Source organism: Salvelinus alpinus, chromosome 4, assembly GCF_045679555.1.
Source record: "Salvelinus alpinus chromosome 4, SLU_Salpinus.1, whole genome shotgun sequence".
Lineage (NCBI taxonomy): Eukaryota > Metazoa > Chordata > Actinopteri > Salmoniformes > Salmonidae > Salvelinus > Salvelinus alpinus.
The window spans coordinates 36,574,618-36,597,035 of record NC_092089.1 but is presented as its reverse complement, the minus strand read 5'-3'; the positions used below and the strand labels follow the sequence as shown (position 1 = coordinate 36,597,035).

Sequence of the window (22,418 nt, the reverse complement as noted above, 5' to 3'; positions counted from 1 at the left end):
AAACGGGCAGCCTTTAGGTCATATAATTGATAATGTTGGAAAGGGGAGAAATTGTGCTTTACAGTGGTATTGACATGACAGTTGATCTGGAATTATTACGTTTTTTGGGGCGCTAAAATAAGGGCAATTGTACGGACCAAGGCAAAGTACGAGTTTACGTGAGTTTACATTAGCACACATGCATTTGATTTAACAAGAGAGTGAAAAGAGCTAACTGACACTGCAAAAAGTTATCCCTGTAACTTAGCTAGCTTAACAGCATTGCAGTTTAAAACTAGTTTGTTCATTTAGAAAGGCTAGATCGCTGACATCGATAACGTATTAAATACTTTTTAAAAAGCACGTACTTTCCATGTAAATGTTACTTGAGCATCTCGATTTGATCACTGCCTGGGGTTGATTCAATGAAAGAAAAACACAATGCGCCTTCCGGGTTTTTATCTGGCTTGGACTTGTGTCAGTTACCAGGCAACCAAACTGCTAAATAAAATAGTTAGATTAGGAAAATCTTATGCATAGTCTAGACAATTAGTTCTACTTTTCTAAATGTTACATTCCTCGTGGGGAAACTTTTTATTGAATTATTTGACAGATTCGATAATCTTGAGTTTTCTTTACCGAGAACATCATTATCGACAACAATCGATTCTGGCCAATCTACAGAAAGTTGGTAAGTGACAGACATCAATCTGGACCAATGATAGTCGTGTAGTTGACTCCACATTGTCCAACCAGCAGAAAGGAAACGACCTGCGCGCGGAAGAGGAAAGTCTACTGAAACAAATTCGACCACCGCGCTAACCAGGCAGCTAGCTAGCTAGTTGTTGGAGGGTAACAAAACTACGTTCTATGTATAGATACTTGGCATTTAGACATTAATTCGACAATAATGTTCTGCTGGTGAAAAGTTATGTATCAAATAGACACAAGTCGAATAATGCGGGTACACACGCTTATTCAAGAAAAGGCTGCTTCAATTTGCGTTAGCTAACGTTAACGTTACTTAAAAGCTACTTAAGGTTCGGTATCCAGGCACAACAACAGTGTCCCCTTGGGTCATTTAACGTTAATATCTAGAAACATTTTGAATCAGTGTTTCCCCGTATATAATCAATTTAGCAAGCTTGTCGTTGAAGCTAGCTACAAACTAACTTGTATTTTATCTTTTGTTTTGGGGATTTCTGAATGTCAGTGTGAACTGGTCGACTGATCATGCATCACGTCAAGATCAAGACTGAGAAGCCAGGTGAGAGCTTGAACATTTCAAAACTAAAAACCCATTCAGCTGACGATACAGTGGTACCTAACACTATCTACTGGAATTATTATATCTCTCCTAAGTAAAGTCGACTGTTTATTTATATATGACAGATGCAGAGGGGAGTGGTGCACGCAGCCGACTAGATGCAGTATTACAGGGGCTGGTAGAGAAGAGTGACAGTGAGAGGTTGGTGTTTTTATTTTATTTGGAAAGATGCAGTACATTAACTGGCTTGACACTGAAACGTAGAGCTTCAGGAACATTTCCTTTTCCTCTAATCAAGCTTAGGTGATGGGAAATGCTGTTTGCTGTTTTACAGGGAGCAAAATGAAGATGAGACAAAGATGGCAGAAGAGTCTCTGAGCAAGTATGGCCATTTTTTTCTTTTCTGATATTTTTTTATATTAAAAGAAGTTTGCTATTTAGACTTACTCAATAGCCTATTGTGGTTCCACTACTTCTGTAGTAATTCCGATTGCCTATTTCTTCCATAGGGATGTGTCTCCATCTTCTGCTGGGAAGCGGTAAGCCTTATTTGAGTTTTTTAAACACATCTGACTGTGTGGCTGTTAGACACTGAAAGGCCTTGACCTGTCCCCTTTCCCTTGTTGTTGATGTCATAGGCAATTGTCACGGTTCCCACAGCACCGGAGAAAGAAACGGAAAGAGATGGATGATAGCTTAACAGAGAGCAACCAACATAAACAAAGTAAGTCTGCTGCAGATGTCAATCCCCTTCCAAACACAGATAGTTTGACTTTTAAAAACCTTTTCTCCCTCACTCATTGACTCTACCATTCAAGCTCTAGATATTCACCTACATATACAATCATTTGTTCTCCTCCCTCTCTGCTAGATGCCTACATTATCAAGTTGTTTGACCGCAGTGTGGACCTGGCCCAGTACACCACCAGTACCCCACTTTACCCCATTTGCCGGGCCTGGATGAGGAACAACCCGGCGGTCAGAGAGAGAGCTGCATCCCCAAGCCCCCCACACAGCATGGGGGAAGAGGAGGTAAGCTCACACCCAAAAATCAGGACAAAGATGCCAATGTGTGCATAAATATATATATTTTTCAATAGCGCTCTCTGTTCAGTATTTGTTTTCACCCTGCATCTTGTCAGGCTGCAGACATGCTCAATGGTAAGGGACAGAATGTGTATCGCCTCCCTCCGCCCACCTCCTGTCCTCTCAACCCTTCTGGAGATCCTGTCAATCTGAGGATCCCGCCCACAGAAAAGCCTATTGTCAGCAAGGTACTGTATAACATCTGCTACGCCTAGCCATCACTTTCATATTTGCCACAGTAAAACGGTTGATTGTTTCAATCTGTCTGTCTTTGTCACCAGTCTACAGATACAGCTCTTGTCTCTGGTCCCCTCATATACAACCACATAGAACGCTGGAAAAAGATAAGGCAAAAGTAAGTCCAAGGCATCTAAATAATCACAAAGCTAACTTTGTTGACATGGATAGATTGGGGAGTCGAATATCAACTATTGAACCAAATGTAATCTTGATTGGGGGAAAAGTTTATACAAATTCTGTCAGTAAACATTGTTTATCTAGCTGTGATCAATCTTAATATACATAACTGTGTTCAGATGGAAAGAAGCGTCCAACAAGAATCAGCTGAGGTATAGCGAGAGCATCAAGATCCTGAAAGAGATGAAGGAGATGTACGACCGCTAGCTTGGAATCCCCCAGGCAGTATCCCACAGCAGAGGGAGGAGAAAATAATAGAGCAGGTAGGAGCCACGAGGAAGTCATCTACCCCAGGACGCTGCCCTAGTCCTCTCCCCAAGGAGGCCATTGCGTGTGACAATGTCAGAGGAGCCTCATGGAGCCCATTTTTACCATATACTGTCACATTTAAGGACCCAAAGTCCTCGTTTTGAAAATGTAGCAATGCAATGCTTCACCTGTGACTGGTGTATTGGGATTCTATTTAGATAATTATTACATTAATATTTTTGGTCATATTACAGAATATCTGGTAATGCATTATATAGTCTGTTGTCGATCCCACAATGTGTCATGAAAGGTTTGTAAACAGGTTGAGTAGTGTACAACATTTGTCTAAATTCTGGGATACTCTAAATCAATTCCAATGGTAAATATTTGTTTTAGGATCACCAGTTTCCCAGACAAGCAGTGCCCTTGGGATTATTTTTTTGCATAGACGTTCAAAAGAAAAGTCTGACACATATCCCTAATTTAAAGTAAGTAAACTGTGTAAAAAAGTTAAAGCATTGAGCTATTGTAATTTATTTATCGCTATAATAAATCTGCCAGAGTGCTTTTTTTACAGTTGATTGATTTCTGAAATTTAATTCAAAGGATTTCTCCACAGCAGTTATTTTGGCAGAGAGTTTTTCAGAAGGATCTTGTCATCTGCAGGTCCAAGATATCAATCACATACAGGCAATAAATGTTCTGTTTGTTTTGGATCACAAAGGAATGTCGTCTGAAGTAAAAACCTTTATCTGACCAAAGAAAAACACTTACGAAGAGTCCTTTTAGGAGTCAACTCTTTTATATTAGCTACACGCAAAATATAAACAAAGAAATTAATAAATGACATTAGAGTCTTTTTAAAATTTTAATACCAAAATACCTTCAGTTAATAGATCCGTCTGGTCGAACAGTCTTGTAAGATTTTTAAATTAGAGGTTTAGGAGTGTTTTCTATTTGTGTGTGTGATAATGTCCCCATTTCCCCATAACGTCAACATAAAATCCCCATAACTTCAACATAACATCACTATAACATTAGAAGTTAAATCCGGTAACTGCATTTGCATTGCTTGCACTTTGAGGTTTTAGGCGGGGTATCTGTAAAGCACATTGTGACAACTGATGTAAAAAGGGCTTTATAAAAGACAATTGATTGATTTGATTAATACCACCATGAAAACCACAATGACCACAACTACTGACCATTTCAAGTCTCATAACTACAAATCAAATGTATTTATATAGCCCTTCTTACATCAGCTGATATCTCAAAGTGCTGTACAGAAACCCAGCCTAAAACCCCAAACAGCAAGCAATGCAGGTGTAGAAGCACAGTGGCTAGGAAAAACTCCCTAGAAAGGCCCAAACCTAGGAAGAAACCTAGAGAGGAACCAGGCTATGAGGGGTGGCCAGTCCTCTTCTGGCTGTGCCGGGTGGAGATTATAACAGAACATGGCCAAGATGTTCAAATGTTCATAAATGACCAGCATGGTCAAATAATAATAATCACAGTAGTTGTCGAGGGTGCAACAAGTCAGCACCTCAGGAGTAAATTTCATTTGGCTTTTCATAGCCGATCATTAAGACTATCTCTACTGCTCCTGCTGTCTCTAGAGAGTTGAAAACAGCAGGTCTGGGACAGGTAGCACGTCCGGTGAACAGGTCAGGGTTCCATAGCCGCAGGCAGAACAGTTGAAACTGGAGCAGCAGCACGGCCAGGTGGACTGGAGACAGCAAGGAGTCATCATGCCAGGTAGTCCTGAGGCATGGTCCTAGGGCTCAGGTCCTCCGAGAGAGAGAAAGAAAGAAAGAGAGGATTAGAGAGTGCATACTTAAATTCACACGGGACACCGGATAAGACAGGAGAAATACTCCAGATATAACAAACTGACCCTAGCCCCCCGACACAAACTACTGCAGCATAAATACCGGAGGCTGAGGCAGGAGGGGTCAGGAGACACTGTGGCCCCATCCGATGAATTCCCCGGACAGGGCCAAACAGGCAGGATATAACCCCACCCACTTTGCCAAAGCACAGCCCCCACACCACTAGAGGGATATCTTCAACCACCAACTTACCATCCTGAGACAAGGCCGAGTATAGCCCACAAAGATCTCCGCCACGGCACAACCCAAGGGGGGGGCGCCAACCCAGACAGGAAGCTCACGTCAGTGACTCAACCCACTCAAGTGACGCACCCCTCCTAGGGATGGCATGGAAGAGCACCAGTAAGCCAGTGACTCAGCCCCTGTAATAGGGTTTGAGGCAGAGAATCCCAGTGGAGAGAGGGGAACCGGCCAGGCAGAGACAGCAAGGGCAGTTCGTTGCTCCAGAGCCTTTCCATTCACCTTCCCACTCCTGGGCCAGACTACACTCAATCATATGACCTACTGAGATGAGTCTTCAGTAAAGACTTAAAGGTTGAGACCGAGTCTGCGTCTCTCACATGGGTAGGCAGACCATTCCATAAAAATGGAGCTCTATAGGAGAAAGCCCTGCCTCCAGCTGTTTGCTTAGAAATTCTAGGGACAATTAGGAGGCCTGCGTCTTGTGACCGTAGCGTACGTGTAGGTATGTACGGCAGGACCAATTCGGAAAGATAGGTAGGAGCAAGCCCATGTAATGCTTTGTAGGTTAGCAGTAAAACCTTGAAATCAGCCCTTGCCTTAACAGGAAGCCAGTGTAGGGAGGCTAGCACTGGAGTAATATGATCAAATTTTTTGGTTCTAGTCAGGATTCTAGCAGCCGTATTTAGCACTAACTGACGTTTATTTCGTGCTTTTTTTAGTGCTTTAACTACTGTATAGATACAGTCAAATTACACTGTAATACAGATGTACTAGCCCTGTCTTTTGCAGACATCTCACACCTCGGTTTCCACTTTACCATCAGACTGGTCACCAGTGAGGCGTAAATGTCCTTCTCCTGGAGTCAGAGACTCAGACTTAATGGGAGATCCGGGAGAGATGGGAGCTCAGGGAGCGCGTTGATGACACAAAGTTCATCCCATGGTCCTCTGCAAAAGCGTTCTCGAATACAAGCAGCACGGACTGACGCAGCTTCTTCTGGAACTCGTCACACATGAAGACGTACAGGATGGGGTTCAGGCAGCTGTTGAGGAATGCCAGGCTAGCGGACAGGGGAATTCCGATATGCACGACCAGGTTGAGGCCTGGGCTGCCATTTGTCATGATGTCCAGAAACTGTAAGACGTGGAAGGGCATCCAGCAGATGAAGAAAGCCAGGACAACGGAGACAATGATCCGGAGGGATTTGCGCGTTGTTCCTCTCTGAAGGCGCCTGGCGCGTATCCATATGGCAATGTAAGAGGCTATGGTGACCAGGAATGGGATGAGAAAGCCCAGCAGGAAGCGGAACACAATCATGTTCCTGTAGGTGGAAGAATCATGGGAAAATTAATAACTGCACATTGTCCTATTACCATAGTGCATGATCTGCCGAAAGATGGTGAACGGGAGGCTGCAGACCAATGAGGCTAGCCAGATCCCCACACAGATGACCTCGGCCCTGCCTGGCGTGCACTTGTTATGGGCCCACACAACCACCCACGTGGACACACAGTTGTCCAGACTGATGGCCGCCAGGAGGAAGATGCTGGCAAACATGTTGAGCACATTCACCATGCTGTTTAACTTGCAAAGGATGTCACCGAAAGGCCAATCATAGCCACGGGCGATGTTGATGATATAGAGGAGCAGAAACGAAGTGAAGAGGAAGTCAGCCAAGGCCAGATTGAGGAACCAAACAGAGTTGACAGTCTTCTTTATACTGTCGCTCGTCACGTAGATCACCAAGCCGTTGCCAATGGGGCCAAGCACAAACGCCACACAGTAGACAACCAGAGATATTATGTCCAGGTGCCTTGTGTCCAAGACAGAGTCCATCCCAGTTGTCACATCGGAATATAACATGGTAGAGTTTTCTGAAATAAAAAATATTACCAATTGTCTTTTAGGCTCTGACACATTGTAATCTGAAATACAGTGCTGGTCATCAGACTTTTCTAGAAGAGATCATTTGAAACGGATGTTAACTGAAAGTCATTTTCAAGGGATGTCAGTATCTTGCAAAATGGTGCATATGTTGTGTAATTTTGCACACGTCTACTGCACTGCTATAGATGAGCCTTAAATATCTATTTGTTTATTTGGATAAATTATTCACAAGAAATGGCCCAATGGAATGGGGGGAAAAGAGAAAAGGTTACATTTTGGTAATTTGTTACCCCAGTTTTTATAAATTTCCCACCTATGACCAGGTAGGACTTGAAACAAATAAAGTCATTAGATTTATAGAAGACATTTAGTACATGACTTCGCCCTCATATGGTCTTTATTCACACAATGCAACAATTCTAATGCATATGAGTTTCTGAAAAGTATGAGTATAAAGCAACTGACAAATTGAGATGACATTAAGAATTGCATGTTTGTCATGAAACTCTACTTCTACAAATGAAGCATAAGTCTGAATGACAAGTTAAAGCATCCGGGGTCAGAGATCATAAGGGTAGAAAATAAGACTAAAGCGTCTTACCCATTTCCATCCTATTCTCTATGCAATGAATATCATCCACTCTCTCCCACCACAAATGAAACCGCTCTCTCTCGCGCGCGCTGTCGCACTCTGCCTCCCTCCCTTTCTCTCCAAACATCCTCTATGTTTAAAGTGCCTTTTATTCATATTTGAACATGGTATTGCTTTGGGTTGAATAACAGGAACTGGGTTACCGAGATTTACCACCCAACCTACTCCATTTCCCCAGTATAAATAACTGAGAAACCGGTAAATTATAATAAACAGGCTCAGCATGATGTGAAATGGAATTCTTAAATATATGCCATATCTAAATCTGGCTTCTCTGGGAAAAGTACTCAATTGTCATACTTGAGTAAAAGTAAAGATACCCTAATAGAAAAGGACTCAAGTAAAAGTGAAAGTCAGCCAGTAAAATACTACTTGAATAAAAGTCTAAAAGTATTTGGTTTTAAAAATACTTAAGTATCAAAAGTAAAAGTATGAATCATTTCAAATTCCTTTATATTAAGCAAACCAGACAGCACAATTTTTTTATTTTTTTTATTGTCGGAAAACCAGGGCATCTCCAACACTCAGACATAATTTACAAACAAAGTATGCGTGTTTAGTGAGTCCACCAGATCAGATGCAGTAGGGATGACCAGGGATATTCTCTTGATAAGGTCAGGACCATTTTCCTGTCAAAATGTAACGAGTACTTCTGGGTGTCAGGGAAGATGTATGGAGTAAAAAGTACATTATTTTATTTAGGAATGTAGTGAAGTAAAAGTTGCCAAAAATACAAGTATCAAAATAAAGTACTGATACCCCCAAAAAGTACTTAAGTAGTACTTTAAAGTATTTTTACTAAAGTACTTTACACTACTCTGCTATCTGCATTATCAATCATCAATGCTTTTCAGTATGGAGCGCAGTTCACAATGCATGCATCTCATCATGGTAACTTTTTTTTCTTGTGAAAGGTAGGACTACATTTGCCTCAACATAGCCTATGCCACAGTAATATAAGGACTGAATGCAGTCCAATTTACACTTCTCCATCTGGAGTCTGGGGGGCTGATTTTTTTTTTTATATTAAGATGCATTTTTTAAATTTCAGCTACAGAGTTCTAAAACAGCCTATCACTTGAATATTGTTACTTTAAGTGAGTGCGTTTGCAAACACTGTCTTTCTCGCTCCATCAATTCCATTCAAATTGCATCCAAAATAGATATGCCTAATCCTGGTCAAGATTGATATATGCTGTACAGTGCACTCAGAATGTATTCCGACCCCTTGACTTTTTCCACATGTTATTTTACAGCCTTATTCTAAAATTGATAAATAGTTTTCCCCCCCTCATCAATCTACACACACTACTCCATAATGACAAAGCAAAAATTGTTTTTTTAGAAATGTTTGCAAAAAAGAATAATCTCAAATTCACAAATATTCAGACCCTTTACTCAGTACTTTGTTGAAGCACCTTTGGCAGTGATTACAGCCTCCAGTCTTCTTTGGTATGACACTAAAAGCTTGGCACACCTGTATTTGGGGAGTTTCTCCCATTCTTCTCTGCAGATCCTCTCAAACTCTGCCAGGTTGGATGGGGAGTATCGCTGCACAGCTTTTTTCTGGTCACTCCAGAGATGTTCAATCGGGTTCAAGTCCGAGCTCTGGCTGGGCCACTCAAGGACATTCAGAGACTTGTCCCGAAGCCACTCCTGCGTTGTCTTGGCTGTGTGTTTAGGGTCGTTGTCCTGTTGGAAGGTAAACCTCCCCAGTCTGACAACCTGCTCCAGAGCGCTCAGGACTTCACCAAGGATCTCTGTACTTTGCCCTGTTCATCTTTCCCTCGATCCTGACTAGCCTCCCAGTCCCTGCTGGTGAAAAACATCACTGCAGCATGATGCTGCCCCCACCATGCTTCACTGTAGGGGTGGTGCCAGGTTTCCTCCAGACATGACGCTTGGCATTCGGTCCAAAGAGTTCAATCAGACCAGAGAATCTTGTTTCTCATGGTGTGAGAGTCCTTTAGGTGCCTTTTGGCAAACTCCAAACAGGCTGTCTTGCCTTTTACTGAGGAGCGGCTTCTATCTGGCCACTCTACCATAGAGTCCTTATTGGTGGAGTGCTGCAGAGATGGTTGTCCTTCTGGAAGGTTCTCCCATCTCCACAGAGGAACTCTGGAGCTCTGTCAGAGGGACCATCAGGTTCTTGGTCACTTCCCTGATCAAGGCCCTTCTCGCCTGATTTCTGAGTTTGGCCGGACGGCCAGCTCTAGGAAGAGTCTTTAGGTTCCAAACTTCTTCAATTTAAGAATGATGGAGGCCACTGTTCTTGGGAACCTTCAATGCTGCAGAAATGTTTTGGTACCCTTCCCCAGATCTGTGCCTCAACCCAAACCTATCTCGGAGCTCTACAGACAATTACTTCGACCGCATGGCTTGGTTTTTGCTCTGACATGCACTGTCAACTGTGGGACCTTATATAGGCAGGTGTTTGCCATTCCAAATTATGTTCAATCAATTGAATTTACCCACAGGTGGACTCCAATCAATTTGTAGAAACATCTCAAGGATGATCAATGGAAGCAGGATGCACCTGAGCTCAATTTTGAGTCTCATAGCAAAGGGTCTGAATACTAAATAAGCTATTCCTGTTAATTTGTAATAAATTAGCAAACATTTCTAAATCTGTTTTTACTTTGTCACTATGGGGTATTGTGTGTAGATGATGATTTTTTATATAATCAAATTTTAGAATAAGTATGTAACGTAACAAAATGTGGACAAAGGGAAGGAGTCTGAATACTTTCCGAATTCACTCTATAGCCTATATATCTTTGAGCCTACCTCTTTCAGGTAATAAATTAAATGCAGTATTAGCCTTATTTAGCTAATGAATGATGGGTTATGCATAGGCTAAGCTTCTAATTTATAGCTCTGTCACTTGCATAATCCACACCAACGCTCCGCTGGCCTCTCCTTAAAAAAATGCTCCTTAGCTCTTGGAGTCCCAGGAAAAGCTAGACTAGAATAATAGCTTGCTGGATATTTTTTTAAGCATTATTAGACTATCAGTAGAATATTTGAAGAGGGATGCAGTCTCTTGTTTGCTGAATGTTAAATAGGCCTACAGCATCCAATAGAACTCACAAGGAGTTTAAAAGAAGAGAGAATGCATGATGGTAGGCTCTGGCAGTTATTTATCCAGACCCATAACTGGTCAATCTTTGTGGAGTGAATAGAGAGCCATCTGCATCTTATTCTAGTCCTATATTTATTATTCAAGGATGTCATTACAATGGCGAAGATAAGGACAACAAACCGTATTTCATTTAACTGTTGAAAGCAAAGAAGGAATGACGCCACAATGGAGAAAGAGGAGGTAGGCTATTACACACATGTTAAAACATTAGAGGAAATATTATGAAAGGTATATATGTCAGCCTGCAAATTATACACATTTTAAAATAGGCCATATTATATTTCCAAATATAATTGTGACTTTGTAGACCTCATGTCCTGCACCAGCATCACGTTCTCTCCCAGCTTCATGTTTTGAATGAGGTCTGTAATTCCAGTCCTTATAATACAATACAGTATACTAATACAGTCCACACTCAAAAAGATTAGGCTACTAGAGCTTGTTTCCTTTTATTTACCCAAGAGAGCATGTATACATCTATTGGCTTTTATGTTTTTGTGTAATGTGTAGTAGCCTATATCATAAACAATGTATTAGATAATGGCACTATCATTTGTACTTTTTTGGGTTTGGGATCATAAAATGTCTTTGATGTATGGCTCATCAGGCTTGGATGTTCATGCTGATCAAAGCTCTAATCAAATCCAGACATTTATATTCTTTATATATTTTAGAATGGCACTTCTGGTTTTGGCATGAAATACCGGGTTCGTCATGTGACAAGTCATTTATTTTCGGGATGGAACATTTGTAAAATACCAGGAAAATATGTAACCCTGGTATGGCTTGCTTGCTTGACATGTTTTTAAAATCTTTCCATATTTGCTGTCTGGGGAAAAGTTTTTGGGAAAAAAGCTTTACTTTCCCCAGGACAGTTCACACATTAAAAAAAATAACTGTGCCAAATGTGTTTTAGTAAGACTCCAAGGGTTACTATTAATGAATGCTACGTTTTTGTTGTGTGTGTTTTGTTGATGATTGTTTTTCCTGAGTGGTCTCTCGGCACTGTTCTGACTTCAAACAGAAACAACTTCTTTATACAACTTTAATTTAATGCATCTTTTTCAGTTATATTGAAAACAATTAGACGGTGGCGACACAGTGAGCGGCTGTGCATGAGACATGTTGAAATGTCACTAGCTGATGGGAAAGCCTGTATGACATCAAACACTCGTCTGTGGGACCACTGTTTGCAGGAAGAAGAGTTTGTGTGCAGAGACATGGCTGCTATGGCAGCTGGGGTCCACTGTGACTCTAGTTGGATGCGACAGTCTGGTCAATCCAGCCACGCAGGTAGGCGACACGGGAGTAGACGGCAGGGGTACTGACGTTGCAGTTGGTGGTGCCCCAGGACACGATACCCACCTGAAACCACACACCACTGCTCTGACACACCAGAGGACCGCCAGAATCACCCTGGAGATGGAGAAGAAGGGACAGGTTAGGAGCACTGGCACTGGTGGAGACTATTGTAATAGGGGCCGAGTGGTGGCCTATCTGACCTCCATTGTCATGCCATTGCCAGAGATTTTGGTTAAACAAATCTGTATCTGGCGCTTTAAGATGGCGCGTGTGTTGGGGGAAAGGTTATTGCCGGACAAAATGATACCAGAGTGATTAGAGAGAAATGTTCAGTAACTGACTGGAGAAAGGTAGTCTCAACTTGCTCCAGGAGTACAGTCAGTTACCTGGCAAGAGGACACTCCGGAGGCTCCGGCGCAGATCATGGCGTCAGTGATCCTGTTCTGGCCCCAGTACTGCTTGCACTGAGCAGGGCTCAGCAGAGGAAGGGCCACCTGCTGGAGGATACGGGGGCTTGCTGGGGACGGGGGTCAGGGGACATGGTTAGGAAGGAGCTCAGTGCTCTAATGAAAGCTGTGGTGGAAACATTGGCATCCATTTGCACATACTCTTGTATTAACTGTAAATCTATCATGTATCAATAATGGTTCAGTAGCTTGTGTGGCCACTCACAGGTGGTGCCAGTCTTGCCCCAGCCAGTGGTGACACAGCGGGTTCCAGAGGGGAAGGAGGTGCTGGAGGTGGCCAGGCACACAGGGGACACGCGGGCGGTGATCTGGACAGGGGAGGACAGCTTCAGCAGGGTCACGTCGTTGTTAAAGTTCTGGCTGTTGTAGTAGGGGTGGGTGATAGCCTACAGGGATCAAGGAAAGATGTAGACACATAGTGAAGTGATTAATCTTCGAAAGTGAACAGAATCTCAGAACTCTGGTAAAACCTATGAAGCAGGCAGGCATGTTGAGGTTAAGTGAGTGGATCTCTCCCCAGGCTCCTGGACTTACCCTGGAGATGCTTTTGACCTGGATCGGCTCAGCATTGGATTGACGATCGTGCTCTCCCAGGATCACATGGTGACGGCCAGGACTGGAGGGAGAAAACAGATTACAGTGTGTATGAATGAACACAGCTCATCTGAGTGAAACTAAGAGGAATGCAAAATGTACTTATGAACATGGTGCTAATAAAGCACTATGGAATTAAATGCACTTACGTGACACGGCAATGGGCAGCAGTGACAACCCAGTTCTGGCTGATTAGGGAGCCTCCACAGAAGTGGAATCCAGAGGCATCCTGAAGGAGAAAGGGAGAGGTGGAAGACAGTATATAGTATGGGTCTGACCATAATGTGAAGACAGTAGATAGATAGTATGGGTCTGACCATAATGTGAAGAGAGTAGATAGATAGTATTGGTCTGACCATAATGTGAAGACAGTAGATAGATAGTATTGGTCTGACCATAATGTGAAGACAGTAGATAGATAGTATTGGTCTGACCATAATGTGAAGACAGTAGATAGATAGTATTGGTCTGACCATAATGTGAAGACAGTAGATAGATAGTATGGGTCTGACCATAATGTGAAGACAGTAGATAGATAGTATGGGTCTGACCATAATGTGAAGACAGTAGATTGATAGTATGGGTCTGACCATAATCTGAAGACAGTAGATTGATAGTATGGGTCTGACCACAATGTGAAGAGAGTAGATTGATAGTATGGGTCTGACCATAATGTGAAGACAGTAGATAGATAGTATGGGTCTGACCATAATGTGAAGACAGTAGATTGATAGTATGGGTCTGACCATAATGTGAAGACAGTAGATAGATAGTATGGGTCTGACCATAATGTGAAGACAGTAGATAGATAGTATGGGTCTGACCATAATGTGAAGACAGTAGATAGATAGTATGGGTCTGACCATAATGTGAAGACAGTAGATAGATAGTATTGGTCTGACCATAATGTGAAGACAGTAGATAGATAGTATTGGTCTGACCATAATGTGAAGACAGTAGATTGATAGTATGGGTCTGACCATAATGTGAAGACAGTAGATAGATAGTATTGGTCTGACCATAATGTGAAGACAGTAGATTGATAGCATGGGTCTGACCATAATGTGAAGACAGTAGATAGATAGTATGGGTCTGACCATAATGTGAAGACAGTAGATTGATAGTATGGGTCTGACCATAATGTGAAGACAGTAGATAGATAGTATTGGTCTGACCATAATGTGAAGACAGTAGATTGATAGTATGGGTCTGACCATAATGTGAAGACAGTAGATAGATAGTATTGGTCTGACCATAATGTGAAGACAGTAGATTGATAGCATGGGTCTGACCATAATGTGAAGACAGTAGATAGATAGTATGGGTCTGACCATAATGTGAAGACAGTAGATTGATAGTATGAGTCTGACCATAATGTGAAGACAGTAGATAGATAGTATTGGTCTGACCATAATGTGAAGACAGTAGATTGATAGCATGGGTCTGACCATAATGTGAAGACAGTAGATTGATAGTATGGGTCTGACCATAATGTGAAGACAGTAGATTGATAGCATGGGTCTGACCATAATGTGAAGACAGTAGATTGATAGTATGGGTCTGACCATAATGTGAAGACAGTAGATAGATAGTATGGGTCTGACCATAATGTGAAGACAGTAGATAGATAGTATGGGTCTGACCATAATGTGAAGACAGTAGATAGATAGTATTGGTCTGACCATAATGTGAAGACAGTAGATTGATAGTATGGGTCTGACCATAATGTGAAGACAGTAGATTGATAGCATGGGTCTGACCATAATGTGAAGACAGTAGATTGATAGTATGGGTCTGACCATAATGTGAAGACAGTAGATTGATAGCATTGGTCTTTCCATAATGTGAAGACAGCACTTCCCAACATTTCCAGCATACATGTAAATGGCTAACAAGAATCATCAGTGATTACAGCATTGTGGTTTGAAAAAACAATGTATAGAATGAAAGAGTGGAAATGGGGATACCTGAAGTGACACTTGCCAGGGCCAGGAGCCAGATACGGCGTTCTGTCCGTTCACAATCTTCAAGCCGCTCACCTGCGGCGGGATGCTAGGCACTCCGCAACCTAGGGCACAAACACACAGTCTCAAACAACACCCTATCCTCATATTTAGTGCACCACTTTTGACCAAAGTCCTACATAGTTTTGATTGGCCTCAGAGTATGGACTGACATGCCTTCAGTAACTACCAAAGTATAATACAACACTTCACCTCCTTCTTGGCCAGGGCTTCTTTTAGCTATTCATCTCAATAGGACTTACCTATGTGAATAAATAAAGGATCAAAAAGATCAAATCAGTTCATGTTACCAGACGTTGATGATGACACCACTCACCCAGGGCTGAGGCCACCAAAGCGAGACAGCTGACGATCCAGAGCATGGCCATAGAGTATGAGACTGCTTGACGTCTCTTTGTCCCTCTCCCTCTTATACCCTGGCAGGCCCATCAGTCATGTCTCCCACTCACCCACGGGTTCCCCCAAGGTCTGATAGAGCTGGTGGAACAGGTGGGAAATTCTCACGCCTCAGGGACAGTCAAATACACGCTTGTGTTTGCCATGTAGTGCACTGTACTCTATGTAGGCTAGGCCTAAGCAAACAAGGCTTTGCACAAGGATTCCAGGGAAAGTCATAATTCTGTATCTTTATGCTGAGTGGAATATATGCCCAGACCCCAAATTTGGTCCTCTGAAATGCCCTTGATGCCTATTTTTATGGTTTCTTATCACGCTGTCCAATTGGAGTTCTGATGATGGGCAGTACAATAACATCTTGTAACCGTGTGTTGCAATCCCACGAGCAGGGTGGAAAACCATGGTCAGACCATTCTGTTTCTATGCAGCCGTACATGACAGCAAAACAATCAAAAACAAAACACTTGATTAACATTATGGATTCAGATCATATGTTTTATGGAGCTCTTTGTGACAGAAACATTTATTTTATTAAGAAAGGAAGCTATTGGGATTTATTAATCTATACAAAGTAGCAGTAAGGACATGTGTTCACATTGCTATTCAAGTTCATACTTTGACACATTTAAAATGTCACTACATTTGAGGGTTGTAACAGAGGACCCACCACCATGAGGATGAGGCCACTGAGAAAACCTCCAGAAAATAGGAACTTATCCCATTACATTTTTAGAAAGAGACAAGTTTATCAACCAGTCAGGAACAAAATCTGAATCTGCACATGGTGCTGTCTTCACACATCATAATCACATACATACCTATTTCTACTTCTTCATAATAAGATTGCTACAAGATGAATGTCACTTTTGAGGGAACTTTTCTGATGAGCAATAGTGCAGATGTTCATACAAGTTTATAAGACTTTAAGCACTTTGTGACTCTGTTAATGTACATTAACTCTTAACTCTGTTAATGTACAAAATGCATTTGTCATCTCAAACCTCAGGGAGGGTATTTGGTGGGAGGTTAAAGAAAAACACAAAAAATGCTTATCAGAATCCAGCTTTATTGGTTGTGATATATTCAATCTGATAAAAGTGAAGGTTGTGTGAACTGCACAACAGTACAAAGCTGTAGGAGCCTGCCGTAGATATAAATATTACACAGGATGTTCTCAATAAGAGAAGTGATGACACAAGCCAGGTCTGCAGTAGGTGTTGTGTGAAGCCTGGGAGCTGAGATGTGGACAGGATGTGGATTCTCTCCTGTAGAGGTCAGGGATTTTAGTCTACCTCCTCGATGGTTGGACCAGAGGAAGAGCCAGCTCCAGCACCTCCAGGGAAACCTCCAGGCATACCTCCTGGCGGGCCTCCGGTACCCTGATACAGATTGGTAATGATGGGGTTACACACCTTCTCCAGCTCCTTCTGCTGGTGCTCATACTCATCCTTCTCTGCCGTCTAGATAAAGACAAGGGGAGAGACGAGAGAGTATGAAAGGGTAAGAGACACAGGTGGTGATCACAATAGTCTATCTTATATGATTTACTTACTGTGTAGCCTACTTTTACCATGGGAGGAAATGCATCAATGTGAAACCATTGCTAACCAACTGATGTTGCACTAAGAACACTCAATCTAGGTGGAACTCTAGACCAGCCACCTGTGGTTTACCTGGTTCCTGTCCAGCCAGGAGATAACTTCGTTGCACTTGTCCACGATGGTCTTCTTGTCCTCCGGGCTGATCTTTTCCGCAAGCTTCTCGTCGTCCACGGTGCTCTTCATGTTGAAGGCCAGGGACTCCAGTGAGTTCTTAGCTGTGACCTTCTCCTTCTGAGCCTCGTCCTCAGCCCTGTACTGGTCAGCCTCTTGCACCATGCGCTCAATGTCCTCCTTGGTCAGACGTCCTGGGGATGACAAGATACAGACATCACATATATTTTTCCATATGTGACATATTCATTATCTCCTACTCGTTCCTGTTGTCTCTCTTTCTTTTTGGGACTCTTTTCTTTGAGGAAAGGGTTGGAAAACAATAAGACCTTTGATCATGTCGTGAGGTTCAAGGTTAAGGAGGCATACCTTTGTCATTGGTGATGGTGATCTTGTTCTCCTTGCCGGTGCTCTTGTCCACCGCAGACACATTGAGGATGCCGTTGGCGTCAATGTCAAAGGTCACCTCGATCTGGGGGACGCCCCTGGGGGCAGGGGGGATTCCGGTGAGCTCAAACTTGCCGAGGATATTGTTGTCCTTGGTCATGGCTCTCTCCCCCTCATACACCTGAGAAAGAAATTGTGGGAATGGATTAATACCAGATAGAATCACAGAGGGTATAGGTGATCTGACTACTTTACACAAACGTTGGCCTTGTACAGCTGATAAAAGACTCACCTGGATGAGCACTCCGGGTTGGTTTTCTGAGTATGTTGTGAAGGTCTGGGTCTGCTTGGTGGGGATGGTGGTGTTCCTCTTGATGAGCACGGTCATGACACCTCCGGCTGTCTCAATACCCAGGGACAGGGGTGTGACGTCCAGCAGCAGCAGGTCCTGCACGTTCTCTGACTTGTCACCGGCTAAGATGGCAGCTTGCACAGCTGTGGAGGACAGAGAGGAGATGTTGGATGAAACATTGAATCACATACACTTGACACAGTGAGATATTCCTGCAACACACAGTGTGATACCTACCGGCACCATAAGCCACAGCCTCATCAGGGTTGATGCTCTTGTTGAGGTCTCGGCCATTGAATAAGTCCTGCAGAAGCTTCTGGATCTTGGGGATACGTGTGGAGCCTCCCACCAGGACGATGTCGTGTATCTGGGCCTTGTCCATTTTGGCATCTCTCATAGACTTCTCCACAGGTTCCAGGGTACCGCGGAACAGGTCAGCGTTGAGCTCCTCAAAGCGAGCCCTGGTAATGGAGGTGTAGAAGTCGGCACCCTCATAGAGGGAGTCAATCTCGATGCTGGCTTGGGTGCTGGAGGAGAGGGTGCGCTTGGCCCGCTCACAGGCAGTGCGCAGGCGCCGCACTGCCCGCTTGTTGCCGCTGATGTCCTTCTTGAATTTACGCTTAAACTCACCGATGAAGTGGCTGACCATGCGGTTGTCGAAGTCCTCGCCTCCCAGGTGGGTGTCGCCAGCAGTGGACTTGACCTCAAAGATGCCATCCTCGATGGTCAGGATGGACACGTCAAAGGTGCCGCCGCCCAGGTCGAAGATCAGGACGTTGCGCTCACCGCCGACCTGATAAGGGAGAGCAATTAAGTCAGTCGGACTTTCAAAGGACTAATCAAGCAGACCTAGTGTGAGCCATACAACCCAGTGTTTTTTTGTTTGTTTTGGGGTTTCTGTACCTTCTTGTCCAGGCCATAGGCGATGGCTGCAGCGGTGGGCTCGTTGATGATGCGCAGGACATTGAGTCCAGAGATCACTCCAGCATCTTTGGTTGCTTGGCGCTGGGAGTCGTTGAAGTAGGCAGGGACTGTGATGACAGCATTGTTCACTGGCTGAAGAGGGGAAAACACTATTAGTTAGAGCTAGTGTGTATCATCCCTAAATAGACTGTCAGTTTGAGTTATTAACATATAATGTATACCCATCCAATCTTTTCAAACATACATGGGGTGCATGGAGTGGGTAGGAGCTAAGAGTAGATTTAGAATTGAGGTGTTTTTTCATTTGGTTAGTCAGACTCCCTACCTTGCCCAGGTAAGCTTCAGAGATCTCCTTCATCTTGGTGAGCACCATGGAGGACACCTCCTCAGGGAAAAAGGTCTTCCTCTCTCCCTTGTACTCTACCTCCATCTTGGGTTTGCCACCATCGCTCACCACTGTGAAGGGCCAGTGCTTCATGTCCGACTGTACCACAGCATCATCAAACTTACGACCAATTAGACGCTTGGCATCTTTGGACACAGGGATGGCAGAGTAGGGTTGATTTTCAAGAGTAGGATGAATTTGTCTGTGGACACTGGTCTAAGGTCAGTTTTGCATTTCCCCCTAATGGAGTGGGGCGAGGCTGATGGATTTAAATCTAGTACTTTTAGGCCCTCAAGTGGGGACTACTGATAACTACAGGCAAGAGGCTACAGCGCTGAGCTTAAAATAAACCTTGATTCTGTTCCCTTTGTCCACTAGAGGCTTCATCTAACTACCCACTGTGTGTCAAGGTGAGGTGATGTGCTTACCGAACACAGTGTTGGTGGGGTTCATGGCCACCTGGTTCTTGGCGGCGTCACCGATCAGCCTCTCCGTGTCGGTGAAGGCCACATAGCTGGGTGTGGTTCTGTTGCCCTGGTCATTGGCGATGATCTCCACCTTGCCATGCTGAAAGATGCCCACACAGGAGTATGTGGTCCCCAGGTCAATGCCTACTGCTGGTCCTTTAGACATCCTGCAACAACAAGACCAGAATTAGAGTTCATTAGTGAGAGGAGAATTACTTGAATTATTTGAGGATTACGTAGGCCTACAGTATCATACAAGAATGTTGAAAGATACTTTTCATGAAGAAAATATTGTTATAAAACCTTCTCTTTTGAATATTATCAGTTATTAGTAGCTAGCAACAGGTAGTTGGATGACAACAGTCAAATGTTTCAACTTGTGTTGAAGGCCTTTGGGGTTAAAGGTCATCATGTTCATGTATGTGCATGCGCGCACACGTGCACGTCTTTGACAGTGTGTGTGTTCCTTCCCTGTCATTCACAGAGAGCAGATGCAGTCCCACGTGAGCCCCCAAATTGGAAGTGATCCCCGGGGCTCAGCTGTTCTAGAAAGTGCTGTCATGGCAACATGCCAACCAGTGGAGTGGTACCAACACCGCAACTCCTTAAAGCAGCAGTACCACCAGTAGCATGCCACCAGAGCCAACAGGTCACCCTCCTTCACCCTCCCCTCCCTCATCCTGTTCTCCCCTCTCCACAGATCATTCTGGCAATACAACACCCAACTGTTACCAGCCAGGCTAAGTCAATGTGATGTATTAACACAGTGGCTTTTTTCCAACAGCTGAATCCCACAAACTACCAACACATTCTATTAATATGGCTCACAGATCTGTTGTTGGAACACGGGTTGGATTAAATTAAGTGATTATTAAGGAGCTGTTAAGTAAAACTGGACTTTGCCAATATCATATGTACTGGGCAGTTACCTTGTTGAAATACTTACTACTGTACTTCACTATTGTGTAATATGAAAGTTATTATTTTACATTTACATTTAAGTCATTTAGCAGACGCTCTTATCCAGAGCGACTTACATGGGCCTGGGCTGTAATGACAGTAAAAGCCTTACAAACCTCACTACTGGAGAAGGAACTATGATATATTTTAAAGATGTTACCTCACAATTAACTAATACATTAACTCAGTGGGGAAACAAGGGGGGATTGTTGAAATGGTGAACATGCTAGACAGGGCCAGATCATGTGGTGAGGCCCAAATATTTTATCGTAATATTTTTTATTTTATGTTTGGCATGTAAATACTGTACCTATTATGTTATACAGCCACTCACTGTATTCTTGTGAAAGGATAAAAGTAGCATTTCTCATATTCGGGATGGATTAAATAGACAAAGCCACCTCACACAAACTACTGGTAAGTTCCTTATCACTTATGATCTAATTCTGTTACTACTGGTATATTCATTTAATTTGAACAAACTCTTGTTAGCATCCTTTTTATCTATTTTTTTAAAAACGTATCTAATAACTATCGGTGCTAAGCATACCATACATACCACTGTACCCATATTTAGATCAGCTGCGTATATTGCATATGTGCATGATTAGTGTTCAAACTGACAGAGAAGCATCAAGCATGGATCAAGCACATGGACAGAGCTGACACCATTGGGTGTGGTGTGTGACACTATGACAGTGTTTGTGACATACAGTGAGACCAGGCATGACACAAAGGGATTACAGGCACAACTTCCACTGGTCAAGCATGTCAGTGGACACTGGAGAACATGTGTGCCCAGAAACAGAAAGTCATGCAAGACAAATCATTCAAACAGGCTTTACAATAACTTTTGGCTTCATGCTACTTAAAAAAACACTGCTTAAACAATGAGATAAGCTTTATGCTACTTCTTAATGCTCCTCCGACAGCCAATAGTTGACATAAAGCTTGCTAGTGTCATTATGAGAGTCGGGTCATGTCCCTTGAGTTGGACAGGAGCTGGCAAGTCAAGCTGAAAAAGCAGAGCTGAATGCAACGCTTCTTAGAAAAGGAGTTACCTTGCTCAGTCAGTTGTGCAACGCTTCAAAGATTACCACACAAACCACAGAACACCAGCTGCTCAATTCCACTGAAGCACTCCTCTCCCTTTCCTGGACAGAAAGACTAAGAGGACGAGTGTCACGTCTCTCCAGAGTATATAACCACAGACAGACAGCACACGGCTCACTGAGATTCCATCAGGGAATCAGGTGACTCAGCCAGAGAAAGTTCTAGGCCCACGTAGCTGCCTGCATGTGCCCATTCAGTGCTAGCCAACTAACTGTATCTGGTATAGGCGCTGAATTGCTGTTAGCCCTTTTTCAGTGAATAGAAATTAGAAAAGACGATTGTATTTTCTCTCTACACTTTATCTTAATTCCTGTTTTATTTAAAAAAATGTGAAACAAGTTTGTCCTGTTCACAGAGTAAGGAGGTTTTCTCAGGGCATGTTTAATTTGATTCACATGGTCTGGGGGCTGTTCAGTGAGATAAGCACTGTGAGAAGACTACAGATATCTTCTACCAGCAGCCGGCCTGTGGATTCATATTCATTAGAAAAGCAGGACAGCAAGCAGCAAAGCACATTCTAGTTTGTACAGTAAATTACATGCTGTAATGAATTGACAGTAATGAATTGACAGTATTTTGGAATA

The 22,418-nt window shown here is 43.1% G+C and overlaps 3 protein-coding genes, 1 long non-coding RNA gene and 1 pseudogene across 9 annotated transcripts; 1 reads left to right on the top strand and 4 right to left on the bottom strand.

The window, feature by feature from the left end:
- The first annotated feature begins 51 nt into the window (after window positions 1–51).
- Window positions 52–3,577, top strand: LOC139572400 (protein lin-37 homolog). 6 transcript variants are annotated; one of them, XM_071395156.1, is made up of 10 exons: window positions 52–158; window positions 1,193–1,246; window positions 1,372–1,447; window positions 1,545–1,628; window positions 1,756–1,785; window positions 1,885–1,970; window positions 2,118–2,278; window positions 2,389–2,520; window positions 2,614–2,687; window positions 2,869–3,577. In XM_071395156.1, the coding sequence occupies exons 2-10, from the start codon at window positions 1,213–1,215 to the stop codon at window positions 2,954–2,956; spliced, it is 765 nt and encodes a 254-aa protein (XP_071251257.1). In that variant the 5' UTR covers window positions 52–158; window positions 1,193–1,212; the 3' UTR covers window positions 2,957–3,577. The 6 variants fall into 6 exon arrangements, with proteins under 6 accessions (XP_071251257.1, XP_071251258.1, XP_071251255.1 ...); XM_071395157.1 differs by lacking the exon at window positions 52–158 and adding an exon at window positions 712–831 and having other exon boundaries at window positions 1,581–1,628; XM_071395154.1 differs by lacking the exon at window positions 52–158 and adding an exon at window positions 712–831.
- Window positions 3,578–3,781: 204 nt separating this feature from the next.
- LOC139572395 (chemerin-like receptor 1) lies at window positions 3,782–7,353 on the bottom strand (annotated as a pseudogene).
- On the bottom strand, window positions 3,782–7,663 carry LOC139572419 (uncharacterized). The gene is made up of 2 exons (XR_011674411.1): window positions 7,559–7,663; window positions 3,782–4,786 (listed from the first exon to the last, which is right to left on the bottom strand). It is a non-coding gene; the product is annotated as an uncharacterized lncRNA (long non-coding RNA).
- Window positions 7,664–11,782: 4,119 nt separating this feature from the next.
- LOC139572399 (chymotrypsin-like protease CTRL-1) lies at window positions 11,783–15,508 on the bottom strand. The gene is made up of 7 exons (XM_071395152.1): window positions 15,455–15,508; window positions 15,082–15,182; window positions 13,264–13,343; window positions 13,055–13,136; window positions 12,726–12,906; window positions 12,440–12,570; window positions 11,783–12,167 (listed from the first exon to the last, which is right to left on the bottom strand). The coding sequence occupies exons 1-7, from the start codon at window positions 15,504–15,506 to the stop codon at window positions 12,006–12,008; spliced, it is 789 nt and encodes a 262-aa protein (XP_071251253.1). The 5' UTR covers window positions 15,507–15,508; the 3' UTR covers window positions 11,783–12,005.
- Window positions 15,509–16,583: 1,075 nt separating this feature from the next.
- Window positions 16,584–21,940, bottom strand: LOC139572384 (heat shock cognate 71 kDa protein-like). Its single transcript, XM_071395130.1, has 9 exons — window positions 21,783–21,940; window positions 19,723–19,928; window positions 19,235–19,440; window positions 18,889–19,041; window positions 18,223–18,778; window positions 17,926–18,128; window positions 17,616–17,814; window positions 17,208–17,440; window positions 16,584–16,994 (listed from the first exon to the last, which is right to left on the bottom strand). Exons 2-9 carry the CDS (start codon window positions 19,925–19,927, stop codon window positions 16,818–16,820), a joined length of 1,932 nt encoding a protein of 643 aa, XP_071251231.1. The 5' UTR covers window position 19,928; window positions 21,783–21,940; the 3' UTR covers window positions 16,584–16,817.
- Between the last annotated feature and the right edge of the window lie 478 nt (window positions 21,941–22,418).

Excerpts from the sequence above, each read along its gene's own strand:
- LOC139572399 (XM_071395152.1), bottom strand. The coding sequence starts at position 15,506 with ATGGCCATGCTCTGGATCGTCAGCTGTCTCGCTTTGGTGGCCTCAGCC. Across the intron at positions 12,571-12,725 it reads GGGCAAGACTGGCACCACCT|CAAGCCCCCGTATCCTCCAG; the intron begins GTGAGTGGCCAC and ends CCCCGTCCCCAG. Across the intron at positions 12,168-12,439 it reads CCGGAGTGTCCTCTTGCCAG|GGTGATTCTGGCGGTCCTCT; the intron begins GTAACTGACTGT and ends CTCCATCTCCAG.
- LOC139572384 (XM_071395130.1), bottom strand. The coding sequence starts at position 19,927 with ATGTCTAAAGGACCAGCAGTAGGCATTGACCTGGGGACCACATACTCC. Across the intron at positions 18,779-18,888 it reads CCTATGGCCTGGACAAGAAG|GTCGGCGGTGAGCGCAACGT; the intron begins GTACAGAAACCC and ends CTCCCTTATCAG. Across the intron at positions 16,995-17,207 it reads CCTGGCTGGACAGGAACCAG|ACGGCAGAGAAGGATGAGTA; the intron begins GTAAACCACAGG and ends GTCTTTATCTAG.
- LOC139572400 (XM_071395156.1), top strand. The coding sequence starts at position 1,213 with ATGCATCACGTCAAGATCAAGACTGAGAAGCCAG. Across the intron at positions 1,786-1,884 it reads CCATCTTCTGCTGGGAAGCG|GCAATTGTCACGGTTCCCAC; the intron begins GTAAGCCTTATT and ends TTGATGTCATAG. Across the intron at positions 2,688-2,868 it reads TGGAAAAAGATAAGGCAAAA|ATGGAAAGAAGCGTCCAACA; the intron begins GTAAGTCCAAGG and ends AACTGTGTTCAG.